Below are 20,000 nucleotides of genomic sequence, written 5' to 3'. Positions count from 1 at the left end.
CTCCAGGCAGAGACGAACTTATTTTCACCACGGACTGACATTACGTCTCTATATACAGTTCCCAATAGCGAAGGTCTTCAAGCACAAACACTTTTTCGATCAACGCACTGTCAGAGAACCAAGCTCGGAAAGGCTCCTCTGCCTTGCTGAACTCGTTTTAACGCTTAACTGTTTTTCATTTGCCGGCAATTATTACAAACAAACTAATGGTGTAGTGATGGGCACAAGAATGGGACCTAGCTATGCCAATCTTTTTGTAGGATATGTTGAACACCAATTTTTTAATCAGTACAACGGCCCCAAACCTCCTCATCCAGCAGAGAAGAACTCAATCAACTTATAACCTCTGTCAATTCTTTTCATCCGGTTCTTAAAAGTACCTGGCAAATTTCGGAAACTTCATTGGCTTTCCTAGATATCAAAGTTTCTATTAGTGGCAACGGGCTATGTACCAGTGTGCACTACAAACCTACAGATTCTCACAGTTATTTGTTGTATTCATCGTCACATCGATCACATGTCAAGAACGCCATTCCTTATTCTCAATTTCTTAGACTTCGACGTCTATGTAGTGATGACCCTGATTTTTCCAGCAAATCAGAGGAGATGTGCCAGTTCTTCGAAAAACGTGGCTATCCTGTCTCTGTGGTCAAAGCGGGCCATCATCGCACCCAACAATTTGATCGACAGTCAGCACTAGAAACGTCACAAAAAGATAAGAATGACAGAATTCCGTTCACCCTCACTTTCCATCCTCATAATCACGCAATCAAAAGTATCATTCTTAATAATTTTAAATTACTCCAAAATGATCCCGAGACTGGTAGAATCTTTTTGCAACCTCCACTTATTTCATTCAAACGCGACAAAAACGTAGGCAACCTTTTAGTTAGAAGCGGGCTTAAAGCTAACAAGCAACCCGGCACTTTCAAATGTGCGCGTTCACGATGCAAAACTTGTCTTTTCATTGTTAACACTAGCAAGATATCGGGGCCGATTCCGCGAACACCTTCACGATGTTGAGAAGAATGACAAGGATGCATCTAAGCCAGTCGCTCGTCATTTAAATCTCCCTAACCACTCCAAAAAAATACATGGCTATCTGCGGCCTTTCCCTACATCTTGGTATGACGGAAAGCCACAAGAATCTGGAACATCGGCACTCCTAATCCTCACGGTATTAATGAACGCTTTTCATTTAACTAATATATTCCTATTTTTCACGTTGCCATGTTACCACCAATAGCGAGCTCCTACTCTACTATAAAAACTACACGTAACCCACAATTCCTCGATTCGCTCTGACGAAGGGTAATGCTCGAAATGTCAGCTTTTAGAATCTCTGTACGGTGGCCAATTTACATTATCAACTCCGTTGATAAAACCAAAATGCCTAAGTAATGCTGGGTAATCATCTCATCAGCAGTTGGAAATGCTGGCCTCATTTCACTGAATCTGAAGCAAGGCAAGTATTTGCAGATCCTCTTTCTACCATCTCAGCAACGTCAAAAAGATAAGGAAGTTAAGTTGTCATTTACCCTAGCTCTGCTTAAATGCTAATGTTATGCTTTTGTATCTTGGATCACTTTAAGTCTTTGGAAACAAGTTCAATACACCTTCAAGCTTCTTTTAATCCTGTTATAATCTCAATGCTGTTGGTTTGCTGTGGGGATACTGGGAGCAATCCTGGGCCTAAATCATTTCACGTCATTTTCTACGACATATCCTGCATGTGAGATAACTGTGGCTGAAAATCATCTTTCTGTTCTTTGTAGTGAATGCAACAAGTCGTGGCATATATAATACGTTGGTTTAACCAAAAAAACTACGCCCTCATATTATATCTGTTGTGGTTGTGCATTGCCAAACTTTTCAAACTCATTCTTTGACCTTGATCTTGAACTCAACGACGCAATTATCTCTCCCTCCAAGGGAAGTGATGATCATGATGATCTATCCCCGTGCAGTAGTATAAGAATACCAGAAACAGTGTCGCTGGCTTTAAATTTCAAGAAGTAAAATCTGTTATTCTCTTTGACATTGTTATTCTTGCTGCAACGAAAATTGATGCTGCTTTTCCTGACTCACAGTTTTATATTAAAGGATTCAGGATGATTCGCAAAGACAGAAATAGACATGGTGGGGGACTTCTGATATATACTAGAAATTTACTAATTACTATCACATTCTCTCACTAGAGTGTGTAAACATTGAGACGATCGCTGTAAGTTTTCAAACAAGAAAGAATGGTCCAAAGGCTCTACTATTGGGAATGTACAGACCTCCCAATCTATCTAAATCAGTCTGGGAATCTCATCTTAACAACATGTTACTTCGTGCTGGACGCTTTATTATTGCTGGCAATTTGAATTGTGATTTATTGAATCCAGACAGTGGTGTCAAGGATGGTCGTGCTCTTATTGATTTAGCAGAAGTCTATCGATTATCCAATCTGATAAAAGAACCTGAAAGAATCACGAACACTTCTACTACTCTGATTGACGTTATATTTTCATCAAAACCGCGATCATTTCTATCTTCTGGAGTTTATGATATAGGAATCAGTGATCCCAGCTTGGTTTACGCTGTAAAGAGATCTCATTGTCCACGACCTTGTATGAAAACTAAGAACAAAAGAAGCTTCAAACACTTTGACCAATTTGTTTTCTCAAGGGACGTTAGTCAAATTCCTTTTCATGTCGCCTATGTCTTTGACAATGTTGATGATGTTGACGATATTGCGTGGGCCTGGGGGGTGATTATCCAATGATGGGCAATCAATATTGTTCCAACATTCATCCAAGTATTTGTGCTATACAGAATAATTGCCCTCATATCAAGAGCTTTAACTTTCAGTTAATCAGTTTCCCAGAAGTACAACAGGTACATGTACTAGGCAAACTTGACCCAAATAAGGCTACTGATCATGATCGAATTCCTGCAAAGCTCTTACGGGACTGTTCAAAGGAGTTAGCTCTATCTCTTGCTAACTTATTCAACACTTCTATTGTATTTGAATGTTTCCCGAGTGACTGGAAGTTAGCAGAAGTCTATCCTGTATTCAAAAAGGATGACTCTTCTAACATAAATGTATGTAACTATACACTGGTATCTATATTGATTAATATAAGAAAAGATCTTTGAAAAATGTCTCAACCGTCAACTAGTGGAGCACGTTTATCACCATTTCTCTCAGCCTATCGCAGAGGCTATAGCTGTGAGGCAGTGCTTCTCCATCTTATCGAGTCATGGAGGCAAGACTTGGACAAAGGAAAGAGTGTTAGTTCAGTGATGTTGGATTTAAGTAAAGCCTTTGATCTCATTCCTCACAACCCGTTGTTGGACAAGCTGAGAGCGTACGGTCTGTCTACCCAAAATCTAAACTTAATCACAGATTATCTCAGTGGTCGGAGGCAGTGTGTTAAAGTGGCCAATGCCAAGTCTGACACTGTCAAGATGTACAGAGGAGTTCGAAAGGCCCCTTATTCTTCAATATCTTTTTGAACGACTTATTCTACTTCATTACAGAGGCGAAACTCTCGACCTATGGCAATGACAATCAATTAACTTCAAGTGATATAGCTCCAAGCGAGGTTCAGGCTGTACTCGTCCGGGATTTAGGAGTCACCTCCAAATGGTTTCATGATTTTGGTCTTACCCTGAACTTGGACAAATGCAAACTCCTAGTTTTGCCCGAACGAAAAAGTGATCTTGAAAGTAGAACTAGACATTGATGGTTCTCAAGTTAAAGCAACCGATAATGTTGAACTCTTAGGGGTTGTAATTGAGAATAACGTAAATTTTAAGAGTCATGTATCTAAGTTAATCAAGAAGGTAGGCTAACAAATTGGTGTACTTAATCGATTCAAACAAGTTCTTTCATTTTCGTCATAAGATGCGTATCTATAGGGAATTTATCATGCCACACTTTTCTTATTGTACATGTAGTTCCATTTGGAATAGATTGAAGATAGTGACCGATTAGAGAGATTAGACGAGAGGTCCCTCAGATACGTGTTTAATGACTTTTCAAATGGATATGATAGTCTATGTTATCAGATAGGTTACTCATTAAGTTGTAGACGGAAACAAGATATGCTTTTAATATTTTTAAAGCCCTCAACAACAATATGACTCAGTACATTAAATCTTTATTTAAAGTAAGAGAAAATAAGAAAAATCTCGGGGGCAAAAACAAACTTGTTTTACTTGAAGCTAAGACCACAACTTACGGCCTTAAATCAATTTCCTACATTGCTGCTAAGGCGTGGAATGCATTACCTGATAACGTAAGATCAGTGGCCGAATTTGGCCCTTTCAGGAATGAGATAAGAAAACTAAGTAATTTGTAATTTCATACCATAATTTATATTTATACTTATAATACTATAATTTATATTTATACTTTTTTTTTTGATGTATCTTTATCTTTTTTTTCTCGGTATATTAGCATGCATTTGTTATTGCTAGAGGCCTATCAAGCGTCACTTCCACCCAAGTTTAAATAAAGTCATCATCATCAAAGTTATTCATCAAAAAATGCCCTTCCTTTTTTAGCTTCCAGGCTATGGTGCATGATCTTTCTCCATGTCAGCTCTAGACACTAGAGTGACACTTAATAATAATATTGATGAATAGTAGTGTGCAGGAATCTTTGATGAGCCAGTTCCACGTCATGAAAGATGAAGAAACACTTTTTCACAGAAGAAGACAATAATTTCAAGCTAAAAGCTAGGATAAGCAAGGATAATTATATCCCTCTGGTATTTTTGATATTGGCTAATTAAGGTTTCTGTTGATCAGTGGAATACATTACAGCTTATCACCAAAATCTCGGATAGCATGTCTCCACACAAAGCTATCTTCTCAAGACGACAAAACAGCCTACAGCTTAATGTTAGCATATGTATAAAAACAGCAATAGTGACCTTCAGAGATGCACTAAAAAGTTGAAAAGCCATGCCATATTTCAGACTATGCTTTGACATCATTTAATTGCAGTATTATACCTGTCAATCAGGGTATAGGAAAAGGGCTTCAAATACTCAGTATTCAAATAAAATAACCACATGCCACTTTTGCATACTTACCTGAAATGTTGGCTGTTGTCCAAGCTCAAACACTAATGCTAGATCGGCTAACCTTAAAAAAAAAATCAATATTGTAATCAACAAGGATGATTCTTGAGGTGAAACATGAAACCACTTCTAGCTTGCCGCGTAGTCGTCGCATGTGTCACCAAATCACGACACCCAACAAAAAAAGTCCAAAAATAGAGCCAAAAACTGCACTTTGTTCTTTGAACAAAGTAATTAAAAGAGCATTTTCGAGTGTCGAGATATTTAATTTAAACAAATAAAGTGCACATCTTCAGCCGTAACACACGTGACAAAGTGACCTTACGTGCACCACTGCACGAAAGGTCCGTCATCTTGGGAAGATGTTTTCACTTCTCACCTTCTTTCATTTTTTCTCCTAAACTGAGATGTTTCGATGAGTCATCTCAGGTTTCTCTACAACATCTTGAATCTTTAACTGTTCGATTAGCGTTTCCTTTCTTAAACACTGAGCAAAAATACCCAACCACCAGAAAAAAACAATGTGCTTAGCCATTTTGGAATAAATACACTATTTTCACCTCGTTTCCATGGTCCGGTGGTCAGTGCCACCACCTTTAATGAAGATAACCTGGATTTGGGTATTGCCTATATACACATTCGAACATTATGATGAGAAGGGCATAATTCTATTTTTTCTTTTCTTGACCACTAAATTAACCATTCACAACTTTATTTTTGCAGGCCCGAGTTTAGACTAACTGTAGCCTGTTGTTCCAAAATGAACATAAGGCATTACAGTGGAACCCTGCCATACGACCACCCCGTTATTGCGACCACTTTTTTGTGGCCCAAACAAGAGCCAACTCATTTTCTTATCTGAAACCCCCGTTATTACGATCAACAACCACCCGTCGTTAATTTCTTTATAAAATTACCCTGTTAATACGACATTCAAAATGCTTGGTGGGGCTGCTGAATTAAAACAGACACAATCTGACAATAACCATAGCTAATAGAGGGGAACGGTTTGGAAGCTCGGCAAACATCAAAGGAGCAAACAAAGATACCGACATTTAGGTTGGAAAGTCTACGACCGTGCACAATCTTTAGTTTTGCGCGCATGCACTACGCATGAATTACGTAACCAACACGTTTCTATTGGTTAGTTCCTTAGTACGGAGTAAACAACTATTGTATTTTGTGCACGGTCAAGGCCAAAAAGGAGAACAAAAACCTACAACAAGGAAATTTGTCGGGTTTCATAACCATTCCCCTCTATTAACCATGCAATAACAGATTAATATTTTAATGAATATTTTAGGCAAAGGTGTTAGTGGTTAGCATGACATTCGGTTTATTCCAGTGTTCAGCAAAAAGGATGCATTTTTTAAATACTACTGTACAAAAGATCTGAAAGACTACACTTTGCAGCATTTCGAGGCTCCCAAAGTTATTTTGCTTTCTTGTTTCTGTTGCCTTTCACTGTGTCTTTCCTGTTTTTTTCTACCAGATCGGTTATTTGGAATGTCTAATAATTTGTGAAGCATATCAACGTTTCTTGGCTGTCCAGTAAACTTGTAAAGGCACGGGATTTCCATCTCATATCCTCCCCACAATTACTGGTCACAACTTTCCCAACAACTTAAAACTTGTGCTTTGCTTCCTTTCTTTGTTAAGAAATGGCGAATAATTCCAGTTCCCGGCTTCATTCTACTGTAGCTATTGCCCTTGGTACATGTCCTCATCCTTTGTCACAGCTATAGCGCTATTGTCATCTCGATTGTTTGGTTCGTGTATTAAATCAAGAACCTCTCCAATTTCGATCTCCCAAATATCTTGATAAACAAGGTACATGTATCCCCTTATCCAGGAAGGAATTTCAATTTCGTCTGAGCCAGATGTATTTGCAGAAGGACACACTCTGACGTTTTAAAAAGTGCTGGAAATCAAACTGATAACCCAATTCATCTGTAGACATGGCTTCTCTAGACATGGCTTCTAGACATGGCAGGACATGGCTTCTCTAGACATGGTTTGGATTGTATATTTTGGCTTGGATTGTATATTTTATGCCGACGATACACAACAATACATAGCCGTCAACCCAAAAAAGCCGTCATCAGAACTGGATAGACTTTGCAGCTGTGTAGAAGATATCATCAAATGGAATACAGACAACTTTCTTCTATGTAACCCAACAAAGACTTCAACAAAAATTACAGTCCTCCTCTCCAGTTCCTGATATCTGGTGATACTACCATAAAACCATCTGAACAAGTACGAGACCTCGGAGTGATTCTAGATAAACATATGAACATGACACTCCATATCAATGACACTTGCAAGAAAATTTTGCTGTCTATAAAATCCATTGGTCGTATAAGAAAGTATGTCTCTCAAAAAAGTTTAAAGAAACTGGTCCATGCACTAGTGTTATCTCGCTTAGACTACGCTATAAACAGTCTGCTATATGGAGCTACCCGTTCTGACCTGGACAAATTACAGAGAACGATGAACTCTGCTGCACGACTGATTGCAGGAATTAAGAAATACGAACATATATCTGATGCACTACGCAATCTACACTGGTTACCCATCGAGTGTAGAATTAAATTTACGATTTTGTTAACGGTATACAAGTCCTTAAATGGTCTGGTACCGGATTACTCATCTGCACTTATAGATGTTCGTCGACCTACCAGCTCTCTTCGATCGTCTGACAAGTTACTGCTTAATGTTCCAAAGATAAATACAGTTACTTATGGCCAATGTGCCTTCTCCTACGTAGCCGCAACACTCTGGAACTCTATACCCGACAATATTAGAAACTCTGTAACAGTTGAAATATTTAAAACCAGACTCAAAACATTTCTTTTTAAAGAAGCATATAATCCATCTAATTGAACTTTTCTTTAAATTATGATTTACTTCGTTATAATATGTATATATGTATATAATATTTTTGTAAACGCATCGAGATTTTTAGATGCATAATAAGCAAGTACATTATTATTATTATTATAATTGCCGTCTGCGTCTGACAACTGAATTGTATAATACAGTTATTGCTCGTGTAACAGTTGTAGACACGTGAAACTTCCGGATGCCTGTTTGTTTATTTTTTACAATGGACAAAAGCACCCAAATGCAGTTAAAATTTAGCCTTGTTTTGTTGAAATTTAAGACCTGAAAATCTCGGAACACTGAAATCTCTGTGCTTTTAGAAATGCAAATCGTAGGACTGATCAGAAATCCATCAATCAACATGCACCAAGTTCTACTGTGTCAGCAAACAAAGAATAATTTACACTAGCCAGGCTTCGCACTGCTGTAAGCACATGTTTACGTTTCAGGGCTTAAGCACAATTCACAAGTCATAAATTCTTCAAGCTTCATTATACCTGCATTATGTCCAGTAGTTTAAAGAGAAAACGACAGAAACGTTCGAGAAAATAAAAACAGTCTTATTATCAAAAAACACGACATCTCGTCTACAGCCACTTGATCTTGGTATAATTCAGGCATTTAAGCTCAAACACTATAAATGCCTATTGACACATGTTGTTAGTAAGGTGGATCAATGCAATTCTGCTTCAGATGTGTGCGAGTCTTTTGATCTTCTTCAGGCAATAAGATGGATGTCCATGGCCTGGAATGATGTTTCAGGCAGGAATCTTAGATTCAGAGGGAAACACAAATGCAGTTGAGTCTCCAACAAGTTGCAAAATTGCTGGGACACTAGTGCATTAAAAAACACCTTGTCTAGCTTCCAATACCCGCTGTATCTAGAATTTAAACCTTTCCCACTCTCCTTCCCCTCTCCCCCTTTCAATGTTGACTGTTTAAGTTTCCAACAATTTTTTGGTCTTGCTAGCAACACTGATAAGGAGGCGGGGGGGGTCGGTCTACGGTGTGAAATTTTATAACGCCCCAAAAAGGTGAAGTGTCTCCATTATTTTTGCAACTTGTTGTCTGATTGATTGCAATACTTTTGCCAGTCCGGATTTGAATCCTATAGGGAAAATGTTCAACGTAGAAAAGCAGGATCTAAAGAAACAATTGTTAGATATCGTATAAGCTCTGAAACATTTCAGAAGTTTGCAAGCGAAGTGCAAAGCACATTGTACCAAACAGGAAAGGATATTCATTATTGACATACGTCGGCATCGATTTTCAAGTGTTTGGAAGACTCCATACCATATACTAAAGCGAGCAAAGTATTTTGCACCACACTGATGCTCCGAAAGTTACACATGGCTCGTATTATGTAACACAATACCATTTATTGTGTTCCTTGGTGACGTCAATGGGGATGGTGACGTCAATGGGGATGGTGGCGTCACAGTTGAAAATCGTATCTTCCAGCAAACAGCACAATTTCTTTTAGTACTTTCTTTTCTACTCAATCCAATACATTACCAGATGATTCATAATAAATTTCACACAGTGAAAAATCCTGTGCATATGGTCTATTCCATTTACCAACGGTCTACCATCCAAGCACGGTCTACCATCCCAACAGCAAGAAATATGATATCATATTTTCTCAGTGAGAAGTTGTGGTAGGCCGTTTCATATAAATGTCATAATGTGTAGCCGGTACAAATTTGTTCACTTTTGTTATCTCATTGTAAAACAAATCTCACAAAGGATTTAGCACAATCGGGTGGTTTCTTTCGATCATTGTGCTCAGTTGATCATTCCAAATAACATGGAATTAGCCCGCACCCGACACGTCACTTAGAAAACTTGCTACTAAGCGTTAGCAATCCCTTCTCTGGATGCAGACTAACCCGAGAGCAATAAGTAATGTTACAAATAGACCTCTATGAAAATCTATCTTTGTATAACAATGTTTGCTAAGAACTGATTTTTCGGAAAGTGGACGTTCCCTTTAAATGGCATGGGATCGCAGTTAAAGGAGGGGTAATGTCTGTTCCTCACACAATCATATCATTGAGATCCAGCATGTGGATAGTCTGACCCCGCTGGCCCGAGACCAGCAACAATAACATAAGAAATTTAAAAGAAAGGTCCTTTTTGCACTGGGTGCAAAGTTTTAAGATAAGACAACACAATCTGAACATCCCAAACTTCGGTATACTTTGGTTTTGGGGCCCTGGACTGGAAAACCCCTTTTAACAGTCTTGAAATCAATGGATTTTTACCTACACTAAATCCATCATCCAACAGAACAAAAGAGGACAGTGCACTGGGTGCGGTGTTAATGGCACTGTAGGTAAAGCCTTAACAGTTCTGTCAAGAGACCAAGTACATCTACAACAAGTGGGTGAAATTAATTAGCTGGCCTTTCAGCACAAGACGTTCTCCAATTTTTTCAGGCATCTGGCAATTAAGCAGAAAGGAGGAAATAGATAAGCAAACATTCCTGTCCATGCAAAACAGAAAGCATCACCGTGAGTAGCCCCAGGATCAGGTTTCCAGAAGGCATACTTAGGCAATTGGGAGTTTAACCTGGAGGCAAAAAGATCAACGTCTGGTGTGCCCCAGATTTTGGAAATTTGGTGGAAGACATCCTTTCTAAGGTGCCACTCAGTTCGTTCATTAAACTGACGGGACTGCTGATCAGCCTCCACGTTGAGAGCACCTGGCAAGTGGGAAGCAGATAACCAAACCTTGTTTTGCATACACCAAGTCCAAATGTCCTGAACAAGATTATTGCAGGTTGGAGACCATGACATTAAGATAACACACAGCTGTAGAGTTATCACTGTTAACTCTGACATGATTTCCCTTAATACGTGACTTGAAGCACCTCAATGCAAAGTGAATTGCCAACATCTCAAGTTCATTTATGTGCCTCAATTGTTCTGATTCTGACCACAAACCTTGAGTTGTGTCCCCAAGGCAGACTGCCCCCAGCCTATTTTTGAAGCATCTGTAGTGACTTTTATGTCAGGATTTGAGAGGTCAATCTGTTTGTATGCTTGTGGTAGGGTTCTCACCCACCAACTAAGATCTTCCCTAGATTCTGGAGATAATTACATCAGTGCTTCAAAATTGCCCTTGTTCTTATGCAAGGCTTCATTTTTATCTATGTCAATGTTTTTTGTAAAATAGAGGCCCATATTGAACTGCTGGGAGACTGGATACAAGCAAACCTATCACTTGTGCCACTTCTCTTGCTTAGGAGCTATCTGACAGGCTGAAACAACTCTGTCTGTTTTATCTGGTGTGAGATATACTCTCATGAGTATGGAGTCCAAAATAAAACCAAGGAAAACAAGCTTTTGACATGGTTGCAACACCGATTTCTCTTTGTTGATAACAAAACCTAGCTTCTCAGACAGGCTTATGGTTGCCCATATGTTTTGGCTGCAATCTGATACTGAGCTACCTTGAAGGTAAGAATCATCAATATAGCCAACATTCAGATGGCCTTCATGGTTAAGTATCTGGGTGCTGAGGACAAGCCATTGGGAAGAGAAGTATACTGGAATAGTTTGCCACCCCACATGAACTGCAAGTATTTTCTGTGCTCAGGTGCCACTGGCACTGTGTAATAAGCATCGGTCAAGTCGATTGAGGCCATGTAACAACTTTTTCTCATTAATTGCACAGCAAAAGATAATTTTGAAATGCTTATATTTGATAGACTCATTTAGTCTTTTAAGATTAAGGATCATCCTGTAAGAGCCATTCTTCTTTTTCCTTAGAAATATACTCAAGATAACTTGATGTTGGGAGGGCTGAGCTTCCTCAATGACCCCTTTATTTAGTAGGGTCTTAATTTCATCGTCAATAATTTTAGCCTCTCTTGTATTGAATCTAATAGGAGGTAAATTATAATGCTGAGACGGTAGCTCAATAAATTCCTGGTGACAGAGCTGTACCATGTCAAGGATCTTAGGGTCTGTTGTTATTAATTTCCATTCAGACAGAAAATATTTGAGCCTGCCAGCCACTTTGATACAGACACTATGTGTAGCACTCACCTCTGAATTTGGGTGTAGTGTGCCTTTAGCATTCAAGGCTGAGACTTCTGGAGTTTCTTCTTCCCCTCCCCCTTGTATTGGGAGGGGCGAAAGTAGTGTTTTGCCCCAGAGTAGTTCCTTTTCCTCTGAAATTTGTCAAAGCGTTCAGATTGCCTACCCCTTCTATAACTCTCTTTTTGTCTCGCTGGAGTTTCGAGGTAATTCTGTTGTTATCAGTTATATCTTTTACTGCTATCGGCAAATCATCTCCGAATAATTCTGAAGAAATGGGATTTGAAGGTGCACAAAGATATCTGTAGCTGGCATGGAGTTCTGGTTGAAGTGCTTCCATTCGAAGAACATTTAGTTCCATGTTAGCATTGGCTAACAAAAGCACTCCATCCATGACGTTGTTTACAACTTCGTTTTTTGAGGGCATCCCCGGAGCAGTGATCAAGTTATTTTACAACTGATACTACTGCTGTAGCTCCCTTCACAAGGGATTTTTGCACTTCAGCAATTTTATGTCAGCTGAACGTGCCTTTTCTGAACGGTCATTCCATATCGGCAAGTTAACTCGTGTTTCGGCTAATCTCTCACAATTAGCGTTTCTTTATTTCCATGAACTTGTCTTCCTTGGTTTTCTCCTTCAGTAATTTCGAGACGATAGCAGCTAAATTAGCGTTGATTTCTCCTCCTTTATGTTCGGCTAAATCAAAGTCTTTTTCAAGTTGACCTAGGATGAGTTCATTCTCGGTGCTCTGACCTGCTTCATCGCTTTTTGGTCTCTTTGCTAATGGTTCCTCTACTTCCGACACATCTGAGTCGGCAGAGCTTAGTGAGGTCGTCTGAAAAACGACTTTCTTGTGACACGCAAGCAGAGCGAGTGCCTTTAAACATTTGTCCCAAGTTGTCAAATCGTTCGCTCATACTCTGCGATAAGCCGGCGAAGGAATCTTTTAAAATTTCTGCAATGCTGGCAACCATTTGGTTGACGCTACATCCTTTCCATGAAGGGTAGTAGTGGCCGATGCGCTTTGCCGTTCGCTGCCATTCTTTGGTGCGCTTTTCTTCCATGGCGGTTTTTCACGCACATCTCTCTTGGGAAAGCCTGTGGTTGTTTTTCCACCATCTCCCTTCTTTAAGGGCTTTACAATGTGACCAGCTTCCCTTATTTGGGAAGAAGAGGGATCTTTGGTCCCCTTAGACTCTGGCTTTTGAGTCAAGCGAGCGGAATTTCCCGCCGCACGTGTTTGTGCCGAAGCCACAGTTTCTTTCTCTTTGCAGAGCTCGGCATTCCAGTCAGTTAACACGTCGTTCGAAACTGTTTTAGAAACTTCGGAGATGTTCCGACCTTTCCCCTCATCCGGCCTCTCTGAATCCATGTTGAAGCGGACGAATGAAGGAATTTCGCGAAGAATATTTACGCCATCTTTGGTAACACAAGAGAGACCAGACAGCAGTCAACGGTAACCAGTCCAAGCTCTGACAGATTCTGGGCAGTTTTATTCAAATGTTTGTATCAACGATCACATGGCCGAGACCTCATGTTACAATATTCAATTTTCCATTATTCAGTCATCCATATTAATTTACCTTCATCTAAATCCATTTACTTTCACCTATATGCATTTATCATCGTCCCTATTAATCTACCTTCATTCATGGTCACTTACCGTCATTTACCTTCAATCACATTCATTAACTGTCCTCCAAGATATTCCACGAAATTCCCAGAAATTCCTAGTTAAATTTAAAGCTAATTTGCACAACTGGGAATTCCTAGGAGTTCCAAGTCCAAATTTACCGTAACAATTCACACCTCTATTCCTAGAAACTCCTAGGAAGTCCTAGGACATATTTCCTAGGAATTTCTTAGGAATTCCCAGAGCTATTTTGCAAGGGTTTCTACAAGTTTTCTTAAGTTTGGTTGCCAATAAACTGCTCTCTGCAGATTTGATTTTGTTCTCTTATTGCTTGTCATTTTGCAAGACGTTCCATAAATTAATATTTCTTTTATTTCTGTTGTTGCAGATTTCTTCATTTACTTTATTGTTAAGTAGCCCACAAGGGCCTGTTGTTCTTCTTATTTTCCAGTCGAATCATTTTCATTCTTTTTTCACATTTTGACACTGCAGATATTGCACTTTGAAGGCAGTAATCAAAAAGTCCTTTGCATGTACATTGTAATGTACCATAGTTAGGTTCAATGAAAGCCTAACAGATGAAATAAAGTTCAATTGTGCATTACCTGTCTCCATCTATGAAAGCAATTGGAACACTATAGTTCGAAAGAAGCTCCTCAAGATTGAGAATCAAGGTCAGTATACTGAGAAAAAGAGAAATAAATGGAAAAAAGAGAGTTATTGAATGACACCAGAAAATCCTACTGACCCTAGTAAATTTCCAATTTTAAGTTTTTCTTTATGTTTTCCTTTCCCATGATAGGTACCACATTTTCTTCTTGCAGTTTAAAGCTCACAGTGAAAGTAATTAACGTTTGTAATGTGAAAAGATGAATGCTTACGTTCCCCAAGAGAGACAATAGTGCTGTTTGAAATTCAAGTAGTCCTAAAAGGAAACATAACAAGGGCTAGTTTTTACTAGTCATCCAAGCAAAATCACCAACACAATAAGTAAACCCAGTAGCAGTAGCATCTTGATCACTAGTGCCTTTAAAAGGGACGGACAAAGGACAGTTGAAACGCCTGACTACTAGTTAATGCATCTGCATGACTGTGTATCTTGCTTGTGCTTATGCCTGTGTCACTAGACAAAATTCGTCTATATAAGTTACAAGTAGCCTAAAATTCAAATAATGTCAATTAAGGGTAAAACATATTTGCTAAAGGCCAATATCGTATAGAGATATATTAGCTAAAGAAGAAATCAAAACAAGCAAATACACGGTAATAAGGAACAGAGTTGAGAGCGAAAAAAATCCTTTAAAACCCATGATAAAAATATTACATGTGCACATATCATTTGTTGTTGGCAGACCCATAAATTTTTGTCTTTCTTCTTCTTCTTCAATTTAACCATTTCCCTGACAGGAGTGGACTTGTATCTTTTCTGCAGTTTAATAATGTGGGATCTTTTTTTTTTTTTACTTCTAACTGGGAAACCCTTTAACATGGCAGTGAACAAGGCCCACAAAGTTAAGTGCGATTTAGCAAATGCTTATTACCTACTATATACAACCAATCCAAAGAATTTGGTTGCATTACTGTTAGTAAGACATCAGATCTTCTTTTGTTCACACAAACGAAAATTGATAGGTATTACATGGGTTTACCTGTGATGTAACCCTGGTCCTTCCATTCTGAACAACAAACATGTGAACACTTTTTAGTTCATTTGCAGGTGTAGACGCTGGAACAGGAATCTAAAAATAAAATGATTATAACATAATTTTTTAAAAAAACTACTACCTATAGTTCACACTTTTACCGAAAATGCCATAAGATAAGCCGCACCTGTTTTCCAAAAATTGTCACTAGAAACTGGCAATGTGGTTCATCTGAGGGAACATTTAAAAACACAATAGAGTCCTTTTCGGCCTGACCTTGTTTAGCTGCAGTTTTATAAACCAGTTTCAAAGGTGGAAGCGAACGCTAGAGTCCAGGCTGCATGCAAGAGAGCGGCAAGGAAAGAATGCGCAGCCTCTGCGCGTGTTTCCACAAGGCACGTTGCGCAACCTGCAATTAACAGAGACTGCCATTCCAGGATCGGGCTACACAGTCATACAAGGTCCTGCCCAAATCTCCAGCGCTAACCATCGGCTCTTCGAGACAAGGATGCCACCACTATAAACCAGTAGTTACTGAATTGCAAGGAAAGGTGATCACTGCTGCCTATTACTACCTTAAGTTTATTAATATTACAGTTGCAATGTATAATTACCAATGCACATTACTCCATCAATACACTGATGTTAGGAGAGGTCTAAACTGTTTACCATCTTATTATATAATGAGCTTTACATTCTTGATGATGGCTTTATAAAACATCATTAAACTTACTCTGTTAGGTCCTTCAATTGCTTTAAGTGAAGCAGGTATCATCTTTGAGTTCTGAGTCGAGCCCTAGAGGGACAAAAACCCTATGAGATTAGGAGAACTATAAATAAGGACGTAAGTAAATCCACCAACAGATTTCTTCACCCATTGGATTACATGTACCTTGTCTACGAGTGAATACCCTAAAACACATGCACAGTTCAACAATAGGTGTAAACACTTCAAATGGAGGATTGCAGCCCAATCAGTCACTTAATGAATTTAGCAATAGTCCTAAACAGGGAATATTCAGTGGTGAACCTATTCATCATACACACTGCTATCAGACCAAAAGAACTTATCACCAAGGGACAAGATGTCTTACTACCATTATCATGATCATTATTATTACTATTATTATTTCATCAACATTTTTTTCTTCACAGTGTAGAGCCAACCGTAATAATATTGTTTAGGAATGCTATATGCAAACCTTTACGGGCTTTCAAGTTTGTAAGATTGTAAACCACTTTAAGTTACCAAATCAATTTATCTCCAGATAGAAGTGTGAGTTTAATTTGCACAAGGTATACGACATAATAAATAGATTTAGCCAAGCCTAAAAGCGGACCTCCCTGGTTATTTATTTTTACTGCCTGTTAGTGAAAATAAAGAGGTTTCAAATTGTCTGCGTTTTGATGTTTCCACTTGCTGCGTTAATAATTAAATCACTTTCGTTGGTTTCTTCTACGATATTGGCTTTTTGAGTGAAATTTACTTTGGAATTCACCAGTTTGGCAATTAATTTTTCTTGAACCGCATGAGTTTTAAATGAAAACAAGCACACCCTCAGTGAACGAATGGACAAGGAAAAAAGTCATTCCAGAGTCAACTGTCAATAGCCAGCGAATAGGAATCACGCTAAAATTAGAAGCCATAAAAAAACTTCAGATATTGCACTTTAGTTCAAGGTCAAAAAAGGAGTTTTACTGATTAGAAGTACTTTATTCCACTTTATCTCTGAAAACGAGATCATTCACATTTTGATGTATTTCATTGAAACACGCCAGGTTGGCTTGGAACAAGAATTGGCAAAATATGGCAATGCAACCAAAAAAGGACGAACTTCAAACAAGATCCGCAATAACGTTTAGGCGCTTTACACAAATTTTTGAAAACACAAGCTAGTAAAATTTCGCCCTAATTATGCGATTATGTGTTTATAACATAAGGCCAAAATTTTCTTGTCACTGTCGAGGCAGATCGAAAACCAGTTGGGCAAACGGATTAAAAAGCACTTGTTCGCTCGCATTTTAGAGCAAAACCACCCTGCGAGCAGAGCCTCCTTTTGTCTTTTTCTTTACTGAGGAGGAGAAAAGGAGGCTCTGCCCGAATCGCGTCAACTCTTTGAAGCCGCTGCAGCCCGACCTTCTGGACTAGTCAATCTTGTTTTCTCTCATCAAACCGGTTTTTCCACTGCGAGCGTCAGTTTATTGAAATAACCGATGGTTATAATTGAGCCCAGTGTACCATGAAAAACCAAGATGGCGGCGAGATCTTGCATATTAGGCTTTGGTTCGAGACTGTATCCTGGCAAGATGCACCGCATATTCAAGATTTTACTCGATTCATGCAGAGCCTTTCACGAGAACGCCAAAATCGAGCAAGCAAAAGAAAGGCTCTGCTAGCAGGGTGGAGCAAAACAAACAAACAAATCAAATTTCTCTTTATGTCCAAAGGATTACAGATTATTTTTATTTAATTCCAGTTGACAATAAAAATTCGATTTTCATTCCTGAACAAAGGAAAAACCGATTAAACCACTTTTTGAAAATAAGAAACGATTTAGTGCCCCAAGGAAAGAATTTTTGGAGTAACTTCTTCCACAGCGGAGGGGTTGGCGCAGTGGTAAGATCTCTGCCTTCCGACCCTAAGGTCCCGGGTTCCATTCCCGGTTCCGCCGAGAGTGGAATATTTGGCGACCTTCTTTCCCGCTAAAGTTCACTCAGCTTTCCATCCTTCCGAGGTCGGTAAAATGATCATTGTAAAGCGCCTTTGAGACGTTTGTGATAAAGGCGCTATATAAATGCACCACTTTACTTTTACTATTAAAGTATGCGCTATTACTGGTATTCTGTTTTGTCGTTGTCGTTCTCTTTCGCTCCCCTTTCGTTTCTGTTCTAGTCATAGGTCCTCCAGGCATCACGTAACCTTATCAGAGCTTCTAAGAAATTGCAATACAGAGAAAAAAGCAGCTCTAAGCAAATTAGAAATAAACACTCAGCTTTAAGTTTATGTCTCCGATGCTTGACTTGAATAACTCCGTAGCTGCCAGTGTGGACCACAGCTATCATGATATGTCAAACTGGATTGAAACCGGCGAAAAATGCAGAAACAAAACATCTTCCAAACCGTTTCCCACCCGAACACGAAAAGCGTTGACTGTGTATAAGAACTATAGTTGACATAGTATGGCCGTGTAGTCACGTCCAGCCACAGAAAGCGCATGAAAAATGAAGCCTCACGTATGGTTTCAAGGGGAACCTCGAACATTGTTCAAGGAAATTGTTTGCCTAAGGTGGCAGAGGAATTGAGGTTGCTGGCCAGTTCAAAGTGGAAATTTCGGTGGGAAATGCTAAGGTAGTTTCCAGTTTTGTCGTAGTTAAGTGTGGGCGTTGCATACTGGGGAATGCTACTGCCAAGGAGCTAGGTGTTCTCCACATCGGTCAAAAGGCCAGTCCCATTGATGGCAGTTGTAATGAAGTCAGTGTAAAGTGTTCATAGGAGTTGGCAAACTAAAAGACTTTGAGTTGAAACTGCATGTTGACCCCAATGTACCGCCTGTGGCACAAAAGTTAAGGCGAGTTTCTTTTGCTTTGAGACAAAGTGAAAGCCAAGGTCGATGAACTGTTAGAAGGGCATATCATTGAGAGAGTGGAAGGCACCCACTACATGGGCTAGTCCGGTTGTCGTAGCACCCAAGCCGTCAGGTGAGATAAGACTTAGTGTGGGCATGCGTCGTGCAAACGAGGCCATTAACCGAGAACAGCTTCCGATACCCACTGTTGACGAAGTACTAGAAGAACTAAATGGCAGTACTGTTTTTCCGAAGCTACAATGAGCGACAAAAGTGTTGAGACACTTGACAGTAAAATTCGATTTTCTGCGTCTTGGATACATTTTCCCCCCTTTCCCCCAAAACAATGTTGATTTTTCTATTTCTTCGACTGTACAGACCACAGCACCTACACAACATTGAATTGGAGGACCGGGGGTATCAGAGAATTAACACTAGATGTAAATAAAATAGACCAAATGCTTAAGTATCGAAAAGCGTCTTTTCCTAAGAGTGTCTCAACTACTTTTGTCGCTCATTGTAGATCTGTGTCATGGTTTTCACCAGGTAGAGCTGCATGCAGATTCCAGGGACATTACCACCTTTGTAACACGGTTTGTTCCGCTATAAAAGGCTAAGTTTTGGGGTTAATGCGGCACCCGAAAAATACCAACACGTCATCAGTCACGTTATAGCAGACATTGAGGGAGTTGTAAACATCGCTGATGATTTGATTGTTCATGGAAAGACAGTTGTGGAGCATGACCAGAGTTTACACAAGCTGTTAACTAGGCTGGAAGAGAAGAATCTTACCTTGCATGGCGAGAAGTGTACTTTTGGAAAGGGTAAAGTAGTTTTCATGGGCATTCTCCTTTCGAAGCACGGCATCAGGCCCACCGAGGAAACTGAGGTGCGGGCAGTAAAAGAGGCAACCCGTCCGTTGTCGGCTCCCGAAGTGAGAAGTTTCCTGGGCCTTGTGGGATTTAGCTGGAGATTTATCCCTGATTTTGCGACCAAGGCAGAACCTTTACGAGTACTAGAAGCATAGTAGCATGCAATAACATGCACAGAAGTGACATAATCTAAAGATTTTAATCTTGCGTCTGTAAACAGCATTATGGGTACTTCATGTTATTTTTGTCATTATTGTACATTCGTGTTAAACAAATTA

The 20,000-nt window shown here is 39.3% G+C and overlaps 1 protein-coding gene and 1 pseudogene across 1 annotated transcript in view; both read right to left on the bottom strand.

Moving 5' to 3' along the window:
* LOC137992642 (IQ domain-containing protein H-like) overlaps positions 1–20,000 on the bottom strand; it is a 79,613-nt gene that overhangs the window by 3,797 nt on the left and 55,816 nt on the right. Inside the window, exons 12-16 of the mRNA XM_068838101.1 lie at positions 16,018–16,080; positions 15,291–15,380; positions 14,523–14,566; positions 14,247–14,324; positions 5,091–5,142 (exon numbers count right to left, since the gene is read on the bottom strand). Of these exons, the coding sequence (XP_068694202.1) occupies positions 5,091–5,142; positions 14,247–14,324; positions 14,523–14,566; positions 15,291–15,380; positions 16,018–16,080 (327 nt within the window). The remainder of the gene's footprint in view (positions 1–5,090; positions 5,143–14,246; positions 14,325–14,522; positions 14,567–15,290; positions 15,381–16,017; positions 16,081–20,000) is intronic.
* Positions 12,489–13,380, bottom strand: LOC137986940 (uncharacterized; annotated as a pseudogene).

The sequence above is a fragment of the Montipora foliosa genome, chromosome 2, assembly GCF_036669935.1.
Source record: "Montipora foliosa isolate CH-2021 chromosome 2, ASM3666993v2, whole genome shotgun sequence".
NCBI classification, from domain to species: domain Eukaryota; kingdom Metazoa; phylum Cnidaria; class Anthozoa; order Scleractinia; family Acroporidae; genus Montipora; species Montipora foliosa.
The sequence above is the reverse complement of the archived record's forward strand: the minus strand, read 5'-3'. Positions and strand labels throughout refer to the sequence as shown.